Source organism: Canis lupus, chromosome X (assembly GCF_048164855.1).
Source record: "Canis lupus baileyi chromosome X, mCanLup2.hap1, whole genome shotgun sequence".
NCBI classification, from domain to species: Eukaryota; Metazoa; Chordata; class Mammalia; order Carnivora; family Canidae; genus Canis; species Canis lupus.
In genome coordinates, this window is record NC_132876.1 from 92,922,741 (window position 1) to 92,942,842 (window position 20,102).

At 36.2% G+C, this 20,102-nt stretch overlaps 1 protein-coding gene across 4 annotated transcripts in view; it reads right to left on the reverse strand.

Annotated features, from left to right (window-relative positions):
- Positions 1-269: 269 nt before the first annotated feature.
- PRRG1 (proline rich and Gla domain 1) overlaps positions 270-20,102 on the reverse strand; it is a 280,952-nt gene continuing 261,119 nt past the window's right edge. For all 4 annotated transcript variants that reach the window (XM_072816961.1, XM_072816962.1, XM_072816963.1 and 1 more), the window contains exon 4: positions 270-4,584. In XM_072816961.1, the coding sequence (XP_072673062.1) occupies positions 4,099-4,584 (486 nt within the window). In that variant the 3' untranslated portion in view covers positions 270-4,098. The remainder of the gene's footprint in view (positions 4,585-20,102) is intronic.

Below are 20,102 nucleotides of genomic sequence, written 5' to 3' on the forward strand. Positions count from 1 at the left end.
AGCAGAGAGGATGCTACCAAATAAGTGTTCCCATTTTGTATCATGCCAGCATCATTCAAAAGTTTAGTAAATAAATTCTTTCTTATACTGAGAACACCCTGAAGTTTTCACCAGATAATTTTTTTTTACTGAGCAAAATTTCTTAAATTCATAAGAAAAAAAGGAACAATTTTTCCTTGTTAAAAAAACCATAATTAACAAACGCTTACAAAGAAAGCATGTTTGTTACCCAACCATAATATAATTAATACATGGCAGAAAAAAATCTCTTGGGTTTAAAAATAGCTTTATTTAGCATACCAAAAACACAGAAACATAAGAAAAACCTTACCTAGTATAAACATAAAAATAGTTAAATACCATAATTTAATGTAAACCAAGTGTTTAAAAATGTGAATTATAATAAAATACATGCTATTTACACAGAACCAAGTTAAAACTACTTCAACAGTTATTGTATCAGATTATCAATCTTGAAGTCATCATTAACAATCAAATACAGTATTTGTATTTGTACTGGTAAATTAAAAAAAAGGAATCCTTTAATTCACTTTAAATGGATATAATTCACTGTGATATTCCAAGCAGTAAGGCAGAAAGTACCAGTTCTAGGATTCCAGACACAACCACTGCATGTGGAAGTCTGGAAATCATTCCACTGGAAGACCATTAAGCCCATTCTCTCATTTAAATCATCTGGTTGATTCAATTTAGTTACTGCTTAAGAAAGGTACTACATATATCTGCAAAAACAAACCTTTGTTAAAATGACCAAAGGTGAATGCAATATTAATCATGTAAGAAATGCAAAAGCATAAAAAATACGTATTACTCCAGACAAGCCCCTTTATTTATGCCAAATGTTAAGAAACTTAGTTTATAAAACCAGATGGGGTAGCAAAAGGGTTTTTGAAAAATGTAAAACCTATATGAAAATCAAAGAAAACAAACCTAAGAGAATGTTTCTTGAAGAGAGTGGTATTTTGTTTATCCTGTCATTATCCCATAAATGCTGCCATGAGATCTGTGGCTAGTGTTATCACTACAGAATGGTCCGTTTTCTTTGACCAACAGGCCAAAAGCTGTAGCCATTGGTTAGATTAAGCATTTGGCTTTTGCTTCAAGAACCAACATCTATTTTACACTATAATTCAGGTATCCTTAAGAGGCAGCATTAAATCCAATATCAAGACTTTAAAATATAAAGTTGCAAGAATATATACATAGTAATAGAATATCCTGCTCGCTCCTTTTTCTAATCCTGTAATTCTAAAACATGTAGTCTCCAGACCCTTTTATACTCTTTTAAATTCGAGACCTGGATGTCAAAGAGCTTTTGTTTATGTAGTTTATATCCATCAGTATTTGCCATATTAGAAAATATAACTGAGGGACGCCTGGGTGGCTCAGCGGTTTAGCGCTGCCTTCAGCCCAGGGTGTGATCCTGGAGTCCTGGAATCGAGTCCCACATTGGGCTCCCTGCATGGAGCCTGCTTCTCCCTCTGCCTGTGTGTCTGCCTCTCTCTCTGTGTGTCTCTCATGAATAAATAAAAATAAAATCTTTATAAAAAGAAAACTGAAAAAATTTTATTACATGTTAACATAAATATTTTTTAATAGCTGTATTTCCAAAAACGGAAAAAAGATTTGTGGGAAATGGCATCATTTTACATTTTCAACTACTTTTTGAGACACAGAGTGAAAAGACAACTTAAACTAATGCCTTTGTATTATTATGAAAATAGTTTTGATCTCACAGATGCCCTGAAAGGCTCTCAAGGACTCCCAAGAGTTCATGGGCCAGCCACTCTTTAAAAACTGCTGGTTTTTTAAATCTAACGCCTAATATTAATGACCAAAAAAAAAAAAAAAAAAAAAAAAAAAAGTCCACACAAAAGGAACCTTAATTTTCCTTTAAAAATAAACCAAAATAGCCATATATACACACACAAGTCACTGGATCAAACATTCCCACTTTTAGCTGTAACTAGTAGCCAAAAGTCAATGCATGTTCACAGCCAAATTCAAAATAATATTGTCATTTCTACTCAGACCAAGGTCAAGATTTACTAATTTTAGTTCATGAAAGCTACAAAATCTATTAACTAAACACATACATCTTTGTTCCCTTTCCAACATCTGCTTAATCCTGTTTATACTAAACTGGCTGTCATCTCTTAAATTGGCATAGCAATCTTTAAAAAAAAAAAAATTGGCACAGCAGTGGTATAGACCAGAGAGTGACAGGAGTTTAATAGCCCAGATACTCAGATCAGGAGCAGGTTAGCCATTAATGGAGCAGCCTACTCTGTTTCTCACTATGTGAAAGAAAGCTCTGATACATTTTAGGGGAAGAGGGAGAAAATTCTCCCTTAAGCACAATGAGAACAATACTATGACCTCACACTTAGATAGCTCTTCACATCTTACAAATTACTTTCATACACACCATCTTATTAGATACTTTTAAAGTCCCTGGAGAAGAGCAGGACAAATTACATTATCTGTTTCAGAGTTAAGGAATTGGAGGTGCAGATCCAGGCTTTCTCGGGGTACCATGGCAAGTACCTTTTTTATAGAACAGGATTAGAATTCAGGTCACCTGACTTCTAGTTCAGGGTTTTCCCCAGCACTTCTTTGGGTTCCGGGGCAGGATTAGGGGAAGGGTCTGTGGTGATGGAGATGGAGGCAGCAGGATATGGCTGACACTTCCGGAATCTACATTCCTTCTGCCTCCATTAACCATTTTATCCAACACTAAGGAGGCTTGGGAGTGGCATAGATATTTCCTTGACCAGTATAATGAATTTTCCATCAGTACATACATAATGGAACTTTATATGAAATGACTTTTTTTTTCTGAGCCAGTTTATGTTGGCAGTTCATTCATAGCCTGTTCCTCTACTCCAAGGGAAAAGTAAAAATCCTGCACTTAAAAAAAAATTGACGAAAATATAAAATGAAATAGCAACAATAATGAGATCTATGTGAAACTATAACAGATTTATTGTGCACCTGGCACAACACAGACTTTGCAGTTTTCCTCCACCAACTGGAGAGCAATATAAAATCACAGTTCTTAATTTAATGGAAAATTGCCTCCTAATCATCTTGAGGCAAAGACTTCAGTCTATACAAAAACTAAGAAAATTTCAAGAATTTTAACTAAATTCTTAGGTTCTTACAGATTCTGTGGTGGTAGGAGAGGGAGTAGACAACAGAGTAAAAGGCGATAAAACAACAAAAAAGAAAACAATTATTGTCACAAATGAGCAAAGGAGAAATCTGTATCTATTCCCTGTCATTAATACATACAACTACTTTAGAAACTATTCTGTTGCCAGAAAATCCTCTATACCAAGATGTTAATACAAATAGCATCAGACATTCAAAGGCACTAAGCAAACACTATTTAATTGGGGGGCAGGGAAAGCAGTAAACAGCAAAATCCTTCCTCCAATACTAGCCAAATGCCACTGATGACCAATGATATTTTTGCTATACACTATAAGCAAGTTTTTATTGTGCCTTCCATTTCTCTGAGATGTTCCTAAAATCAAGATTGACTACATGCATTTTTTCCTAAGGTAGTTGAAGAAAAACGATGTTAACAAAAGCCAGTAGGAATTAGAAAACATACTAAGTTCATCTTACTTTCAAAATTCAACAGCATGTGGCTGGCTATCTATTATACAAATTGTTGGTGTCTCCCCTACTCCCAATTTTGGTGAGTAATGTTTTCTTTATAGGTGATTTAAACAGAAGTTAATGGCTTTTTAAGACACTTGCACATATACTGGGCTGATGTACACACACATATGTATGCATATATAAATACATATCTATACACATACATATATCTCATCACATGAAGACCTCCACTAATAAGTTTTTCCCTCTTCATATATTAGAGAAAATGAGCATGGATAATGATTTTATAGTAGGAAATAAAATTAATGAAAATCAAATCAGAAAATGTGAAGTGGTATGCTGTCAGAGTCCAATAAAATAAGTCAATGCACATTTATGTAGTGGTAAAGTGCTAGAAAGTTCTTTCATTAGTATTTTAAAAATGATTATAGTAAAAAGGTTGCAATTTCATTTGATAGTGGTGACCACAGGCACCATAGCAATGGCACTGGCTGAGTTGGAATTGATGATGTCCTCATACTCTGGGGGTGGGTCTAAATGAGGTTCTGTTTCACTCCTCTGGAGGTTCGCCTGGCCAGTGGCTTCCTCATAGGTAGGTGGGGGATCACAGTTGGATAGGCGAGTGGAGACGGAATCTGAGCGCCCAACTACATATTCCAGAAAGCCTGGTGACAATCCACTGCTATCAAACACTTCGTCTGGTGGGGGAGGTGGAGTGATAATATTAAGATGCTGTGGGAAAGGAATGTGGCCTTCAGTTACTGTCTGTCTGCGAGTTTTGTTTCTGAGGAAGCATCTCCAAATTAGAAAAATGACAAGAAGGATAATGAAAAGGCCAAAGATTAATGGAAAGGTAAGGTAAAACTGAAACCAGTCACTTCCTCTGTTACTCTCTCCTTGTTGTGCTTTTGTGTAGGTGGTCCAAAACTCCTTCTGAAAATAAAAGACAAATTAAAAATCAGTATGATCGAAGGATAGGAAATACCAAATGAGCACTATTAACATAATGAACCAAAACCTCAAACCAGATTTGTTGGTTCAAATGACTTACTACTTATATTTTCCATGACAAGAAATTACAAATAAATCATGTTATGGTATTTACTCTGGATCCTCCCTAAAATGGTCAGTGGGACTCCAGGAGTCTTTCAAGACTTGGGAGTTATTTATATTTTCACCTATGACACTGTGGAAAAACAAAGCATGAGCAATTTCCTGTTTCCCAATTAAACCAAATAATATTCCCTTAAAAATGTCAAATATCATTTTCCACATCCAACTATGAAGTTTCTTATCCCTGATCCCCATCATTATCACTGGTTATGTGCTATTTTAGTCTGTTGTAGACTTTCGGTAGTCAAACACTCCACCCCCAAAGTTTAGTACACAGATGTTCACTGAATGTCATAATTACACTATGTCCCTATTAGGAAGCTCAGGCTAGTAAAGAAATTGTGTTAGGTTATTACCAAACATAGAATCCCAGAAGATATAAGACCCAGTAGTTCAAGTCTTTTAATATTTGTATGGGGGGAAATACCGAAAACATAAAAAGGTTACCTGACCCAATTACTAGTTATGGGACCTGGACAAGTTACTCTTGAGTTTTAGCTTCCTCACCTGAAATACAGGATAATACTGATCTGTCTTTATTGGCTGCCTGAGCATTATATGAAATAACATATATAACATGTCTAAGTCCTTAGCATATAAACACTCAAATAATAGTTATTATAATTTTTGTATAATGTAAGTCACTGCCTCAAATTCACTGATTAATCTATCTCATACCTTGGCACAAAGACCACCTCCAATCCCAATGCTACTGATTCTTTTTTCAATGTTTAAACCTAAACAGTAAGTGCTTTTCTCACAATCCTATTTATTTGCAGGCACTACACGTCACTGACAGTAAATATCTGGCATCAAGGAAGGGAACCAGGTCATTATCCAAATGGGCAAATAGAGGGAGTTGGACTAGGGATTGTAATGCCAGATATCCCATGATAGCATGGCATTAACATAAATCTATGAATATGGTTAAAGACTCTGGGCACTAAAGGTGGTTGTTTTATAGTCATATTTAATTAGTCACACTGGCTTTTTTTTTTCAAGAAAGAATATTTAGCATTTACAACATTAGCAATTCCTAGTCACTATATCATTATCCATTCAGACTTAATTATACATACATTGCATGAACCATTGCTCAATACTATTTGTTCTCTTCATCTTCCCTGATTTTGAAGTTGCTGTTCTGACTTATTTTGCAGTTGAATGGTCCTTTTTGAAGAATTTTCCATAGAGGATACTCATGGGAAATAGTCTCTAAATTTTTTCAGCTCTATGAATAATTTTCCTTCACCCTGGCTGATAAATGTTATCATAATGATATTTCAGACTCTTAGGGTATAGGTTTTTTTTTTTTCCCCCTCAGAGGTCTAGGTAGTATTCCATGGTACTGCAGCTTCTAATATGCAGGTAAGAAATCCGATACTTGTTCCTGGACTTTATTGTTTCTTATTTGTGAGATTTTATTTTTATCCCTGACTTCTTTTTACTTGGCTGAGGCCTTTTGATTTCTATTACTCTTTTTATTAGATTATAATTGACATACATTGTGTTAGTTTCAGGTGTACCATAATTATTTTTATATCTTACAAAATGATCAAATAGGTCTAGGTACCATCTGTCACCATACAAAGTTTTTAAAAGATTTTATTTATTCATGAGAGAGAGAGAGAGGCAGGCAGAGGGAGAAGCAGGCTCCCTGCAAGGAACCTGATAGGGGACTCAGTCCCAGACCCCGGGATCATGCCCTGAGCAAAAGGCAGACGCTCAACTGCTGAACCACCCAGGAATCCCAAGTTATTATTGACTATATTCCCTCTACTGTACACTACACATCCCCATGATTTACTTTATAACTGGAAGTTGTATCTTAATCCCTTTCACTTATTCTATTCATCCCATTCCCCTCTGGCAACCACCAGTTTGTTCTGTGAATGTTTGTTTTTTCTTTCCTTGATTCCACATGTAAGTGAATCTTATGGTATTTGTCATTCTCTGTTTGACTTAGCATAATATCATCTAGGTCCATCCATGTTGTCACGAATGTAAGATTTCATTCTTTTATATGGGTAAAAGTCCATTGTGTGTGTGTGTGTATATATATATATATACACATACATCTTTATCCATTCATCTATGGATGGGCACTTATGGTGCTTTCATATCCTGGCTACTATAAATAATGTTGCAATGAACACAGAGATCCATATATGTTTTTGAATTAGTATTCTCATTTTCTTCAGATAAATACCCAGAAGTGGAATTGTTGGATCATATGGTAGTTCTATTTGTAATTTTTTTGAGAAACCTCCACATTGGTTTCCATAGTAGCTGCATCAAATTACATTCCCACCAAAAGCACACAAGGTTTCCTTTTTCACACATTCTCACCAATACTTGTTATCTCTTATCTTTTTGAGACTAGCCATTCTGGCAGGTGTGAAGTGGTATCTCATTTGTAGTTTTGATTTGCATTTCCCTGATGATGAATGTTGTTGAACATCTTTTCATGTGTTTGTTGGCCATCTGTAGATCATCTTTGGAAAAATGTCTATACAGGTCATGTGCCCATTTTTTAATTGGGTTGGTTTTTCTTTGCCATTACTAAATTGTATGAGTTCTTTATATATTTTAGATATCAATCCCTTAACAGATATATCATTTCCAAGTATCTTCTCCCATTCGGTAGGTTGTGTTTTTCTTTTGTTAATGGTTTCCTTTGCTGTGGGAAAGCTTTTTAGCTTGATGTAGTCCCATTTATTTATTTTTGCTTTTGTTGCCCTTGCCAGAGGAGACATATTCCACCCCCACCCCCACCAGAAAAAATTGCTAAGACTGACATCTTAGAGCTTACTATTTATGTTTTCTTGTAGTTTTATGGTTTCAGGTCTTACATTCTTTTTTTTTTTTTTTTTTAAGATTTTATTTATTCATGAGAGCCACAGAGAGAGGCAGAGACATAGGCAGAGGGAGAAGCAGGCTCCCTGTGGGGAGCCTAATGTGGGACTTGATCCTAGGACCCTGGGATCATGACCTGAGCCACAGGCAGATGTTCAACCACTAAGCCACCCAGGAGCCCCTCTTCTTCTTCTAATCCAATAAGCTCCATGCTCAGTGTGGACCCCAACACAGGGCCCAAACCCAGAACCTTGACATCAAGGCCTGAGCAGTGATCCAAAATTAGACACCCAACAGACTGAGCCACCCAGATACCCTACATTGCTTTGAGTTGATTTTTGCATATGGTATAAGAATGTGGTCTAGTTTCTTTCTTTTGCATGTACCTGTCCAATGTCCACAACACTAGTTATTAAAGACTGTCTTTTTGCCATTGTATGATCTTGCCTTCTTTGTCATAGGTTAATTGACCATGTAAGCATGGGTTTATTTCTAGGCTATCTATTCTGTTGATCTATATGTCTTTGTGCCAATACCATACTGTTTTGATTACTATAGCTTTATAGTATAGTTTGAAATAAGAGATCATGATACTCCAGATTTGTTCTTCTTTCTTAAGATTGCTTTGGCTATTTGGGGTCTTTTGTGGTTCCATACAAATTTTAGAGGATTATTTGTCCTAGTTTCATGAAAAATGCCATTGGCATTTTGCTGTGGCTAGTATAGACCTTTTAACAATATTCTTCCACTTCATGAGCATAGTATAGCTTTCCATTTATTTATGTTGTCTTCAATTTCTTTCAGTGTCTTAAAGTTTTCAGAGTATAGGTCTTTTACTACCTGGATTAAATTTATCCATAGGTATTTTATTATTTTTGATGCAGTTATAATGGGATTGTTTTCTTAATTTACTCTTTCTGCTATTTTGTTCTTAGTGTATAGAAATCCAACAGACTTCTGTATATTAATTTTGTGTCCTGCAACTTTACTGAATTCATTTATTCTAGTAAGTTTTTGGTGGAGTTTTTAAGATTTTCTATATATAGTATATGTCAACTGCAAATAGTGAAAGCTTTACTGCATTCTAATTTAGATACCTTTTATTTCTTGTCTTATTGGTGTGGCTAGGACTTCCAATACCATATTGAATAAAAAGTGTTGACAGTGGGTATCCTTGTCTTGTTCTTGATCAAGAGGTTTGAAGTGAGTTTCTTATAGCCAGCATATAGAAGGATCTTGTTTTTTTTTTTTTATTCAGACAACCTTTTTAAAAGATTTTATTTATTTATTCATGAGAGACACAGAAAGAGAGAGGCAGAGACATAGGCAGAGGGAGAAGCAGGCTCCATGCAGGGAACCCGATGTGGGACTTGATTCTGGTACTCCAGGATCACACCCTGAGCCAAGGGCAGATGCACTTAACCACTGAGCCACCCAGGCATCCCACTCTGTGTTTTGATTGAAGAATTTAGTCCATTTAAAGTAATGATTAATAGGTAGGTACTTACTGCTTTTTGTTGTTCCTTTCCTTCTCTTTTCCCTTGTGGCTTAATGTATTCTCTAGGGTTATGTTTAGATTTCTTTTTCTTTTGTGTATTTACTGTACATTTTTTCTTTGTAGTTACCATAAGGCTCACATAAATATATAAGATGTTCTAACAGTCTCTTTAATTTTGAACACATTCCAAAGCTTTATAGCTATGATGATAAACTTTAATTTTATGTATCCCTTAATTGCTGTATTTTTAATAAACTGTACTTTTGTCTTCTATTCTTCATACAAGTAGTTGACATACTACGTTTTGTCTTTACCTTTCCAAGTGATATTTTTACTTTTGTGTATTTTATTATTATTAGTTCCTTTACTTTTTAGCTTAGAGTACTCCCTTTAAAATTTCTTGTAAGGCTGGTTTAGTAGTGACAAACTCCTTTAGCTTTTGCTTATCTGAAAAACTCGTTTAAGCTCTCCTTCAATTCTGAGTAATAACATTGTTGCGTAGAGAATTCTTGGCACTTTTTTTTTCCTTTCAGCAGCTGGAATATGTCGTGCCTTTCCCTTCTGGCCTCTGAAGTTTCTGCTGAAAAATCTCATAGCCTTATGGGGGTTTTCCTTGTATATAATATGTTGCTTTTTCTGTTGCTCCTTTTGAGATTCTTTCTTTATCCTTAACCTTTGCCGTTTTAATTATTATGTGTCATGGTGTGTTTCTCTATGGTTCATGTTATGTGGAACTCTCTGGACTTTCTGCATGTAGATGTCCGTTTCCTTCTCTGGATTAGGTTTTGCTCTCTTCTTCTTCTGGAACCCCTATAATGCAAATGTTCTTCCACTTGATGGTGTTTCAGAGATCCCTTAAGGTATCCTCACTTATTTAGTCCTTTCTTATATTTTCTATTATTGAAGTGCTTGCTGTGCACATCCGTTCTTCATTGAAGCTCTGTATCTTTATGGCCGTTATTTTGAACTCTAGCAGATAGGTTGCTTATCTCCATTTTATTATGACCTTTTTCTCGGGTTTTGCCTTGTTCGTTGGTTTGGACACATTCCTGACTCTGTGTTTGTCTATATATATTAGGCAAAATGGCTGTCTCCCTCAGCCATTAAGGAGTGGCTTTATGTAGGAACTGTATTCTGTGGCCCAGAAGTTCTGTCTTCCCTGGCAACCACAGTCAGGTACTCTATGGGCATCCTTTATATGGGCTGCAGCTGCAGAACTTGGGGTATTCACCAGTCCTGGCTGCAGCTCAGCCACTGCACAGGGAGAGTGGAGTTGAAGACATTTGTCTGTCCCAGTTTTGGCTTGGTTGTCACATGAGGTGGGCAAAGCACAGCCTCCAATGCTAGCAAGCTAAAGGAAAAGTACAAAATATGTTGACTGTCAGCTCCATCATCAGCAAGTTAGGATGAAATTGCAGAGATAATGTCTGCCAGCACTTACATCCTCACACAAAGTCCCTGCAGATTCCTGCTTCTCCTGCAGCCACTTCACTTCAGCTTCCTTCACTTATGGTCTAGGTACTTTTCAACCTGTTGCTTTGATGCTGATTATCAGGGTAAGTGGATTTAAGAGCAGAATCACCATTCCCCATAGTTCTATGATTCTCCAGGTCTTAATCACCATTTTCTCAAAACTGACGTTTTGGGGGTCATATCTCCAGTGCTGGCCCTCAGGGTGGCACAATCCCTTCACTCCAGAGGGTGTTCTGATTGTGGGGTTACTGCATCTGGGGTGGGTTCCCAAGTGAGGCCATATCTCTGCCTCACCTCCCCTTCTTGATGCATCTTTTCTGTCTTTCGTTGTGAAGGTGCAGTTCATCTAGTTCTCAGGTTCTTTATAGTTACATACGGAATATATTTTTTTTTGTAAATTTGTGGTATCCATGGGAGGAAGTGGGTTCTGAGCACCCCCTCCCACAAAGGGCATAAAAATGACCTATGTTCCACCTCTGAACTAGATCTTCTAAATTATTACTCCAACAGTCTGTGATTCTAAGATAAATTTGCACGTTATAATATTGTATGATCTCCTCAAGACTATATACAGATGAAAATATGCAAGGTTCAATATTAAAATAAGCCAAAAGTAGGACAATACCAAAAACTTTAAATTGTCAAGTGATTCATTTGTTTCACTAATAAAATTTTAATCAAACTAATGACATTTAGAAAAATGTAAATGTACTTCTAAATGTATACACTATTAACATTTTGTATGAAATTGTCACTTAGGATGGCCAACTTTCTTTCTGGTTAAAAAAGAATATAATCACTCTGAAAGTTGTTTTATATAGCTTAAAAATGTTTTACATTTACATTTGTCACCTTACAGCAGAATCCTTAAACGAAAAATTTTATTCTAAGTTAGTCATCATGGATTTATGGAGACCTATCAAATATCTGATTTGTAGTCAATTTTATCTGCAGATGACAATTTCCTCCTAATCTTTCAAATCACATGTATTTGCTTTTTGTAAAGAATATTATATGGGGGAGATGGTGATTTCAAATAATTATATAATGCTAGCCTTAGATAAATACAATAAAAAGTGGCTTTTTTATATTGTCCTATTACTTTGAGATAATTAAGCATCAATAATGCACATGAAAATGACCTTTTTTTTCATGCTTGGCTTGTATAATTATATTTTTCTGGTTTATTTGGCATATTGGGAAATAATCTACAGTCTAAGAAATGAAAATATAAAATCATATATTTTTTTTGAGAGAGGGTGTGTGAGCAGGGAGGGGCAGAGGGAGAGAGAAAATCTTTTTTAAAAAATATTTTATTTATTTATTCATGAGAAGACAGAGAGAGAGAGAGGCAGAGACACAAGCAGAGGGAGAGGCAGGCTCCATGCAGGGAGCCTGACGTGGGACTTGATCCCCAGTCTCCAGGATCAGGCCCTGGGCTGAAGGTGGTGCTAAACTGCTGAGTACCAGGGCTGCCCAGAGAGAGAATCTTAAGCAGGCTCCACACCCAGCATAGAGACCAACCCAGGCCTCAATCTCACAATTCTGAGATCATGACCTGAATGAGATTAAGAGTCCAATGCTTAACCAACTGAACCATTCAGGTGCCCCTATAAAATCAGATTTTTACTTTATGTATAGTAACTCAATCAATGACACTCAATAATAAAGGCATAATTATTATCCCCACTTGAAGATGAGAAAATGAAGGCACAGAGAGGTTACCTAATAATAAGCCCAAGGTGGGGTGCCTGGGTGGCTCACTTAAGCATCCAACTCTTGATGAGATTCTCCCTCTGCCCCTCCCCTTCCTGGTGTGCTCATAAATGAATGAATTAATGAATAAATAAAATCCTCTTTAAAAAATAATAAAACAAAGGTCATTTAAAACATAAATGTTGAAACTGGGACTTGAACAGAACAGGCAAGGCATCAGAGGAAGCCAAAAAGCAATCTGCCTTCATCTAGAAGATATTTTGAATCTGCGTGGCCATTTTCCTAGAAAATTCACTCTTTCCATCATATTAAATGTGTAGTCAAAAGCAGGTGGGCTCATTTTACAGAGTAACATCTGAATCAAAAGGTAATTATCACTTTTTCTTTGGGAACTAGACTTATTTTGTACTTAGTGAATCAGAAGAAAATTCACATGAAATAAGACTAATAATTGTTATTCAAACAAAAAAACCCTCCAAGCTTAGATCTCTGTAAACTATTTAAGTAGTCCTTTTATCTAACTGAAAGCAGCCAAAAGATTTCAGAAAGAGCATATGATTTCAAGACTTGGTAAAGTAGTGCTTTTAGAGGAAATAATCATTAAAGGGTCTCAGTAGTTTTAGATAAGGTTACAATTATATAAATAATGAAAGTAATCTGAAGCTGCCAGAGAGGTCTGAACCATTTCAGAGGGAGGATCCCCAAGGTAAATGTTTCATCACAGGTAGGTTTCAGATCAAAATTCAATATGTACAAGATTCTATCAAGCAGTATTTGTTCTCTTATAAAATGTGTGCTTTTCTGTTGTGATTTTCTCACTTCCATTTTTGAACAAATTCTATTCAAGTCACTCAGATGGTGACTCAAGACCTGAAGAACTCTACTCATAATTGGCAGGAAGAGAGATAAACCTGTTTTATAATCTGATTAATCAGGGTAAAACATACATACTGAAGTCTAGAAGTGGGTGATGTTCTCAGTAGGTTTGTATTGCTGAAGAAAAGGACCCAGCAGCATTTATACACAGCACTCACATGGCTTCTTCCCTTCCGGAACAAGTACAGACAATACCTTGTTGTAAAGCATATTGCTTTATTATGCTTCATAGATACTGTGATTTTACAAATTGAAGGTTTGTGGCAACCCTGCACCCTGTTAACTATCGGTAACATTTTTCCAACAGCAATTGTGTGTCTTTAACATTTTGGTAATTCTTAGAATATTTCAAACTTCATCATTATTATATTTGTTCTGGTAATCAGTGATCTTTGATAGCACTATTATACTTGTTTTGGGGTGCCACAAAATATGTGCAGAAAGACTGAGATTATGCCATGCATATTTTCAGACTGCAATGCTTTAAAACTTGAATTACAGGAGAAAACTTGGAAGGAACACAAATACATGGAGGTTAAAGAAGATCCTATTAAAGAATGAATGGGTTAACCAGGAAATTAAAGAAGAGTTCAAAAACACATGGAAGCAAATGAAAATGAAAACACGACAGTTCAGACCTTTGGGATGCAGCAAAGGTGGTCCTAAGAGGGAAGTGGATAGCAATATGGGCCTTACTCAGAAACGAGAAAAGTCCCAAATACACAACCCAACCTTATACCTAAAGCAGCTGGAAAATGAACAGCAAAAGAAGCCTAAATCCAGCAGAAGAAATGATGCAGATTTCAATGATGCAGAAATAAAAGAAAAACACACACACACAAAACATCAGCAGAACAGATCAATGAAACTAGGAGCCGGTTCTTTGAAAGAATTAAAATTGATCAACCCCTAAAGAGACTTATCAAAAGAGAAAAGAAAAATGACCCAAATAAATAAAATCATGAATGAAAGAGATCACAACCAACACTGATGAAATACAAACAATTTTAAGAACATGTTATGAGCAACTGTATGCCACCAAATTATGCAATCTGGGAGGAATGAATGCATTCCTAGAAACATATAAACTACCACAACAAACAGGAAGAAATAGAAAACCTGAACAGACCCAAAACCAGCAAAGAAATTGAATCAGTAATCAAAAATCTTCCAGCAAACCAGAGTCCAGGGTTGGATGGCCTCTCAGGGGAATTCTACTAAATATTTAAAGAAGACTTCATAAGTGTTCTTCTGAAACGGTTTCAAAAAATAGAAATGGATAAAACTTCCAACCTCATTCTATGAGGGAAAGTAAACTTCCAAACTCATTCTATGAGGGCAGCATTACCTTGATCGGAAAACCAAAGACCCTACTAAAAGGGAGAATTACAGAACAGTATCCCTGATGAACATGGCTACAAAAATACTTATGAAGATGCTAGCTAATACGATCGAACAGTACATTAAAAGGATTATTCACCACGACCAAGTGGGATTTATTCCTGGGCTGCAAGGGTGGTTCCAACATCTGTAAATCAATCAATGTGATACACCACATTAATAAAAGAAAGGCCAAGAACAATATGATCTTCTCAACAGATGGAAAAAAAGCATCTGAAAAAATACAGCATCCTTTTTCTTGATAATAACTCTACAGTGTAGGAAGAGAAGGAACATACCTCAATTTCATAAAAGCCATATACGAAAAACCCACAGTGAATACCATCCTTAATAGGGAAAACTGAGAGCTTTTCCCTAAGGTCAGGAATATGACAGGGATGTCCACTCTCACCACTTTTATTCAACACTGTACTGGAAGTCCTAGCCACAGGAAAAAGACAAGAAAAAAGGAATAGAATGCATCCAAATTGGTAAGGAAGAAGTAAAGCTTTCACTATCTGCAGATGACATACTATATACAGAAAACTCTAAAAACTCCACCAAAATACTACTAGAACAGACAAATGAATTCACGAAGGTTGCAGGATACAAAAATAACCAATGTACAGAAATCCATTGCATCTTTATACATTAATAATGATATTAAACAGCACAAAGAGAAATTAAGAAAAACTATCCCACTTAAATTGCACCAAAAATAAAATACCTAGAGGTAAACTTAAAAAGACTTGTACTCTGAAAAATATAAAATATTTATGAAAGGAATTGAAGATGACACAAACAGGACATTCCATGCTCATTGGTTGAAAGAACAAATATTCTTAAAAAGTCCACATTACCAAAAGCAATGTTCGTATGTAATGTAATCCCTATTAAAATGCCAACAGTATTTTTCACAGAACTAGAACAATCCTAAAATTAGTATGGAACCACAAAAGACCCCAAATAGCCAAAATAATCTCAAAAAGGAAGAACAAAACTGGAGGTATCACAACTACAGATTTGAAGTTATATTACATAGCTTTAGTAATCTTAACATTATGGTACTGGCATGACAACAGATGCATAGATCAATGAATACAAAGCCCAGAAATAAACCCATTATGTTATGGTCAAGTAAACTTCGACAAAGGATGCAAGAGTATGCAATGGGAAAAAGACAGCTCTTCAACAAATGGTGCTAGGAAAACTGACCACTTTCTTTCACCATATGCAAAATGAACTAAAAATGGATTAAGGGCCTAGATGTGAGATCTGAATTCACAAAAATCCTAAAAGAGGGCATAGGCTATTATTTTTCTGACATCAGCCATAACAACATCTTTCTAGATGTGTCTCCTAGGGCACAGGAAATTAAACTAAGAATAAACTACTGGGACTACATCAAAATAAAAAGCTTTTGCACAACAAAGGAAATAACCAACAAAATTAAAAGACAACCTACTGAATGGGAGAAGATATTCACAAGTGACATATTCGATAAAGGAGGACCATCCAAAATATATGAAGAATTCCTACAACTCAACACCAGAAAACCAAATAATCCTATTAAGACATGAAGAGACATTTCTCCAAAGAAGATATCCAGATAGCCAGCAGAGACATGAAAAGATGTGCATCACTAATTAACCATGGAAATGAAAATCAAAAATACAATGAAATATTACCTCACACCTGTCAATATGACTAAAATTAAAAGTATAAGATACAAGTGTTGGCAAGGATGTGCAGAAACAGGAACTCTCATGCACTGTTGGGAATGCAAACTATTGCAGCCACTGTAGAAAACAGTATGGAGGGTCTTCAGAAATAAAAATAGAATTACCATATGATCCAGTAACTCCACTATTGGGTATTTACCCAAAAAACCAAAAACATTAATTCAGAGACATGCACCCTTATTTTACTGCAGTATCATTTACAATAGCCAGCATATGGAAAAAACCCACGTGTTCACTGATAGATGAATGGATAAAGATGTGGTACATATATAATATTACTCAGCCATAAAAGAGAATGTAATCTTGGGGTACCTGAGTGGCTGTCAGTTCAGTGTCCAATTCTTGATTTCAGCTCAGGTCATAATCTCAGGGTCACATGAGATCAAGCCCCGTATCGGGCTCCATGCTCAGTGGGGAGTCTGCTTCTCACCTTCTCCCTCTCTCCTTCTGCCCTTCACCCCCCACCCCCGCTCATGTGCTTTAGCTCTTTCTATCTCTCAAAAATGAATGAATGAATGAACCTCTTAAAAATGGAATGAAATTTTGCCATTTGTAACATGGATGGATCTAGAAAGTATAATACTAAGTGAAAGAGGTTATCAGAGAAAGACAAATACCATATGACTTCGCTCATACTTGGAATTTAAGAAACAAATGAACAACAACAAAAGAGACCAAGAACTAGACTCTTAACTATAGAGAATAGATGGTTACCAGAAGGAAGGGGGTTGGATGGGTGAAATAGGTAAAGGGGGAGTAAGAGTATACTTGAGATGAACAGTGAGTAATGTATGAAATTGTTGATTATACACCTGAAAATAATGTAACATTGTATGTTAAGTATACTGGAATTAAAAAAAAAATTAAAGTGTGTACACATATCCAACATGAATGGAAATTAGATAAGGTTTTCTAGTCTTTTTAAATATTTGCCAATTCAATGACAGTTGCTGAAGTTGTAGTAAGTTTTTAGTGTTTCTTCCAGTATGTTCATATGGATATAACTGGATAAGTCTGAGCATAAGTATTATTTTCCAGCATCCCAGGTTATCCCAATATATTGCCATAGTCGAAAAGCAGGATGATAAAGCAGTGCTTCAAAAACATCAAGGTGCATGTTCATTATCTAGGGTCTTATTAAAATGTAGATTCTGATACTGTAGGTCTGAGATGGGGCTTGGGATTTTCCATTTGTAACAGGCTCTCAGGTGAGGTTGCTGCTGCTTACCACTTGGAGGAACAAAGTGCTCACACTGAGATACCTGCCTGGAATGCCTATGTCCTGCCCCCAGAGCTGATGTAACTGGTCGAGTGGTAATTCTAATGTGTAACAAAGCTTGGGAATCTCAATGGCAAAGTGCATTATGATCAGTTTTAGTTATAATTTTATCAGTAGCTCTAATGTGATCCCCTTTGTCTCCTGCCCAATCTTCCTTAATCCATTTTGAGTTGATTTTTGTGTTTGCTGTAATACAGAATTCTATTTTCATTCTTATGCATGTGGATATCCACATTCTCCATTGTGTATTTTGGCACCCTGTTGAAGATCATTTGAGCGAGTATCTGTGGGTTTATTTTCTGGACTCTAATCAGCTCTATTGGTCTATATGTCTGTCTTTATGCCAGTACCATGCTGTTTTTATTACTGTAAATTTGTAATATGTTTTTAATTCAGGAAGTGTGAGGCCTCAGTATTGTTCTTTCTCAAGATTGTTTGGCTATCGGTATCCTTTGTGGTTCTAGACAAATTTTAAGAGGAGTTAATACGAATCCTTCTCAAAGTCTTCCAAGAAACTGGAGAGGACCCTTCCAAGACTCATTCTACGAGGGCAGTATTTATTTTGATTCCAAAGTGAGAAAATAACAGTATGATAAAAGAAAGCTACATGCCAGTATTTCTGATGTATATAGATGCAACAGACCTCAACAAGTGGGATTTATCCTTGGGGCATGAGGATAGTTGAACATATGATAATCAATGTGATATAAAACTTGGCTGAAAAAATTAAAGAAACAAGTACGTGTAAAGACAGATCATGTTAATGGAATAGAAGACTTGATACTTTTAAAATACCTGTGCTACCCAAAACCCCTATAGATTCAATATTATCCCTATCAAAATCCCAATGCCATTTTTTACAGAAATAAAGGAATCTCTTTAAAAAGAGAGGAAACCCAGATAATTTTAATGTGAATTCTATTAAATCTTCTTAGAACAAAAAAACCACTATAATATGAAAACTACTCCAGAGAATATACAAATGAAAAAAATTTTTTCATTTTACAGGGCTAGAAATAATACCAAAACAGGACAAAGATGACACTCACACACCTGGAAAGAAAACTACATGTTAAGGTAGAAAGATGCAAAATCTTAAATAGAAATATTAGCAGGAGTGATGTCAGCATCATGGTGTAATAAGACATCTCTTGCTTTTGTATCCTCCCACCCCAACATCATTTGGCATCCATCCATAGACAGAAGTGCCTTTGTGGGCTCTATGAAATGATCTAGCTCCATATGCCAAATGACTCAGGAGTCTCAACCACCTGGTGCATTGGGTAAAGGCATACAGACTTTGTTCCCAGCTATGGACCCTATAGTGGCCTGTGAACTGGTTCCAGTCCAACTTGGGGCTACAGTTCAGGAGCCCTTGGAAAACAATGATTTACACAAGCATCCACAGATTAGAGAGCCTTTGTAGAAGTTCAGGTTTCCAGAGAACTTCTGTACACTGTTGGTAGAAAATACAAATCTGGGACACTGGAGAGAAGTACTCAATCTTCAGCTACATGATTGGGAATCAGGAAGAGGCTGGGAGAGCCAGCAGCTAAGATTCTCAGGGTATTAAGGGGACATGAATCCACCAACTGTGTCTTACACTTCATCAAGAAACCTGCCCACAGATGACCTCAACTGGTCCATGCCTACCTCTAGCACTCAGAATGCCTCCACCATACGCTTTTGCAACACTGTGGTCAGCTCCCTGCATGCACTCCTCTCACCTTTGTCTTCCCAAAGCTCACTACAGCTCAAATTTGTGGTTTCTGACTTGCAGATTTCAGTGGTTTTCTATGCATCCTCATTAGCACATTTATGTCAGCAGTGGCAAAAGTGACTTGGCAAATGGCTAGTTACCACAAACTTAAGCTTTAGTACTACTCTTTGGAAAACAAAAGTGAGACTGTCAATACCTGGCCTGATGCATTAAAGGATGGAGAGATGGCATAAGAGAAAGCTGAAGAATTCTGCCACGAGAGGGAGTAAGAAGTGCAGAGCAGCTGTATCCAAAGTCTGACAAAGTCTCAGAATGACTACCTGGGCTAATGGCAAGTATTTCTCTCCTGAAGGCAATTAGTAAAGATTGTAAAAGAAGACTGGTACTTCAAATGAAAACAAAACAATGCAAAACTTCAAGGAACATGAAAAAAAATCAAGGAAACATGACACAACCAAACGATGACAATAATCTTCCAGTAACTGACCCCAAAGACACAGGAGGACTGTATTAGATACCAAAAAAAAAAATTATATATATATATATATATATGGTAAAAGTCAAAGGATACCACTACAAATAGTCCTCAAGTCACAAAGGAAGATATCAACAGAAAAAACAGAAAACAATGAACAAGATGTCAATAGAAGTCCTTACCTAGCAATAGGTATTTTAAATTTAAAAGGATTAAATTCTCCAGTCAAAAGACAGAATGGCTAAGTGGATAAAAATGAAACAAAAAACAAGGTCCAATGATAATGCTGCCTATATAAGAGACTTAGTATAGGGGTGCCTGGC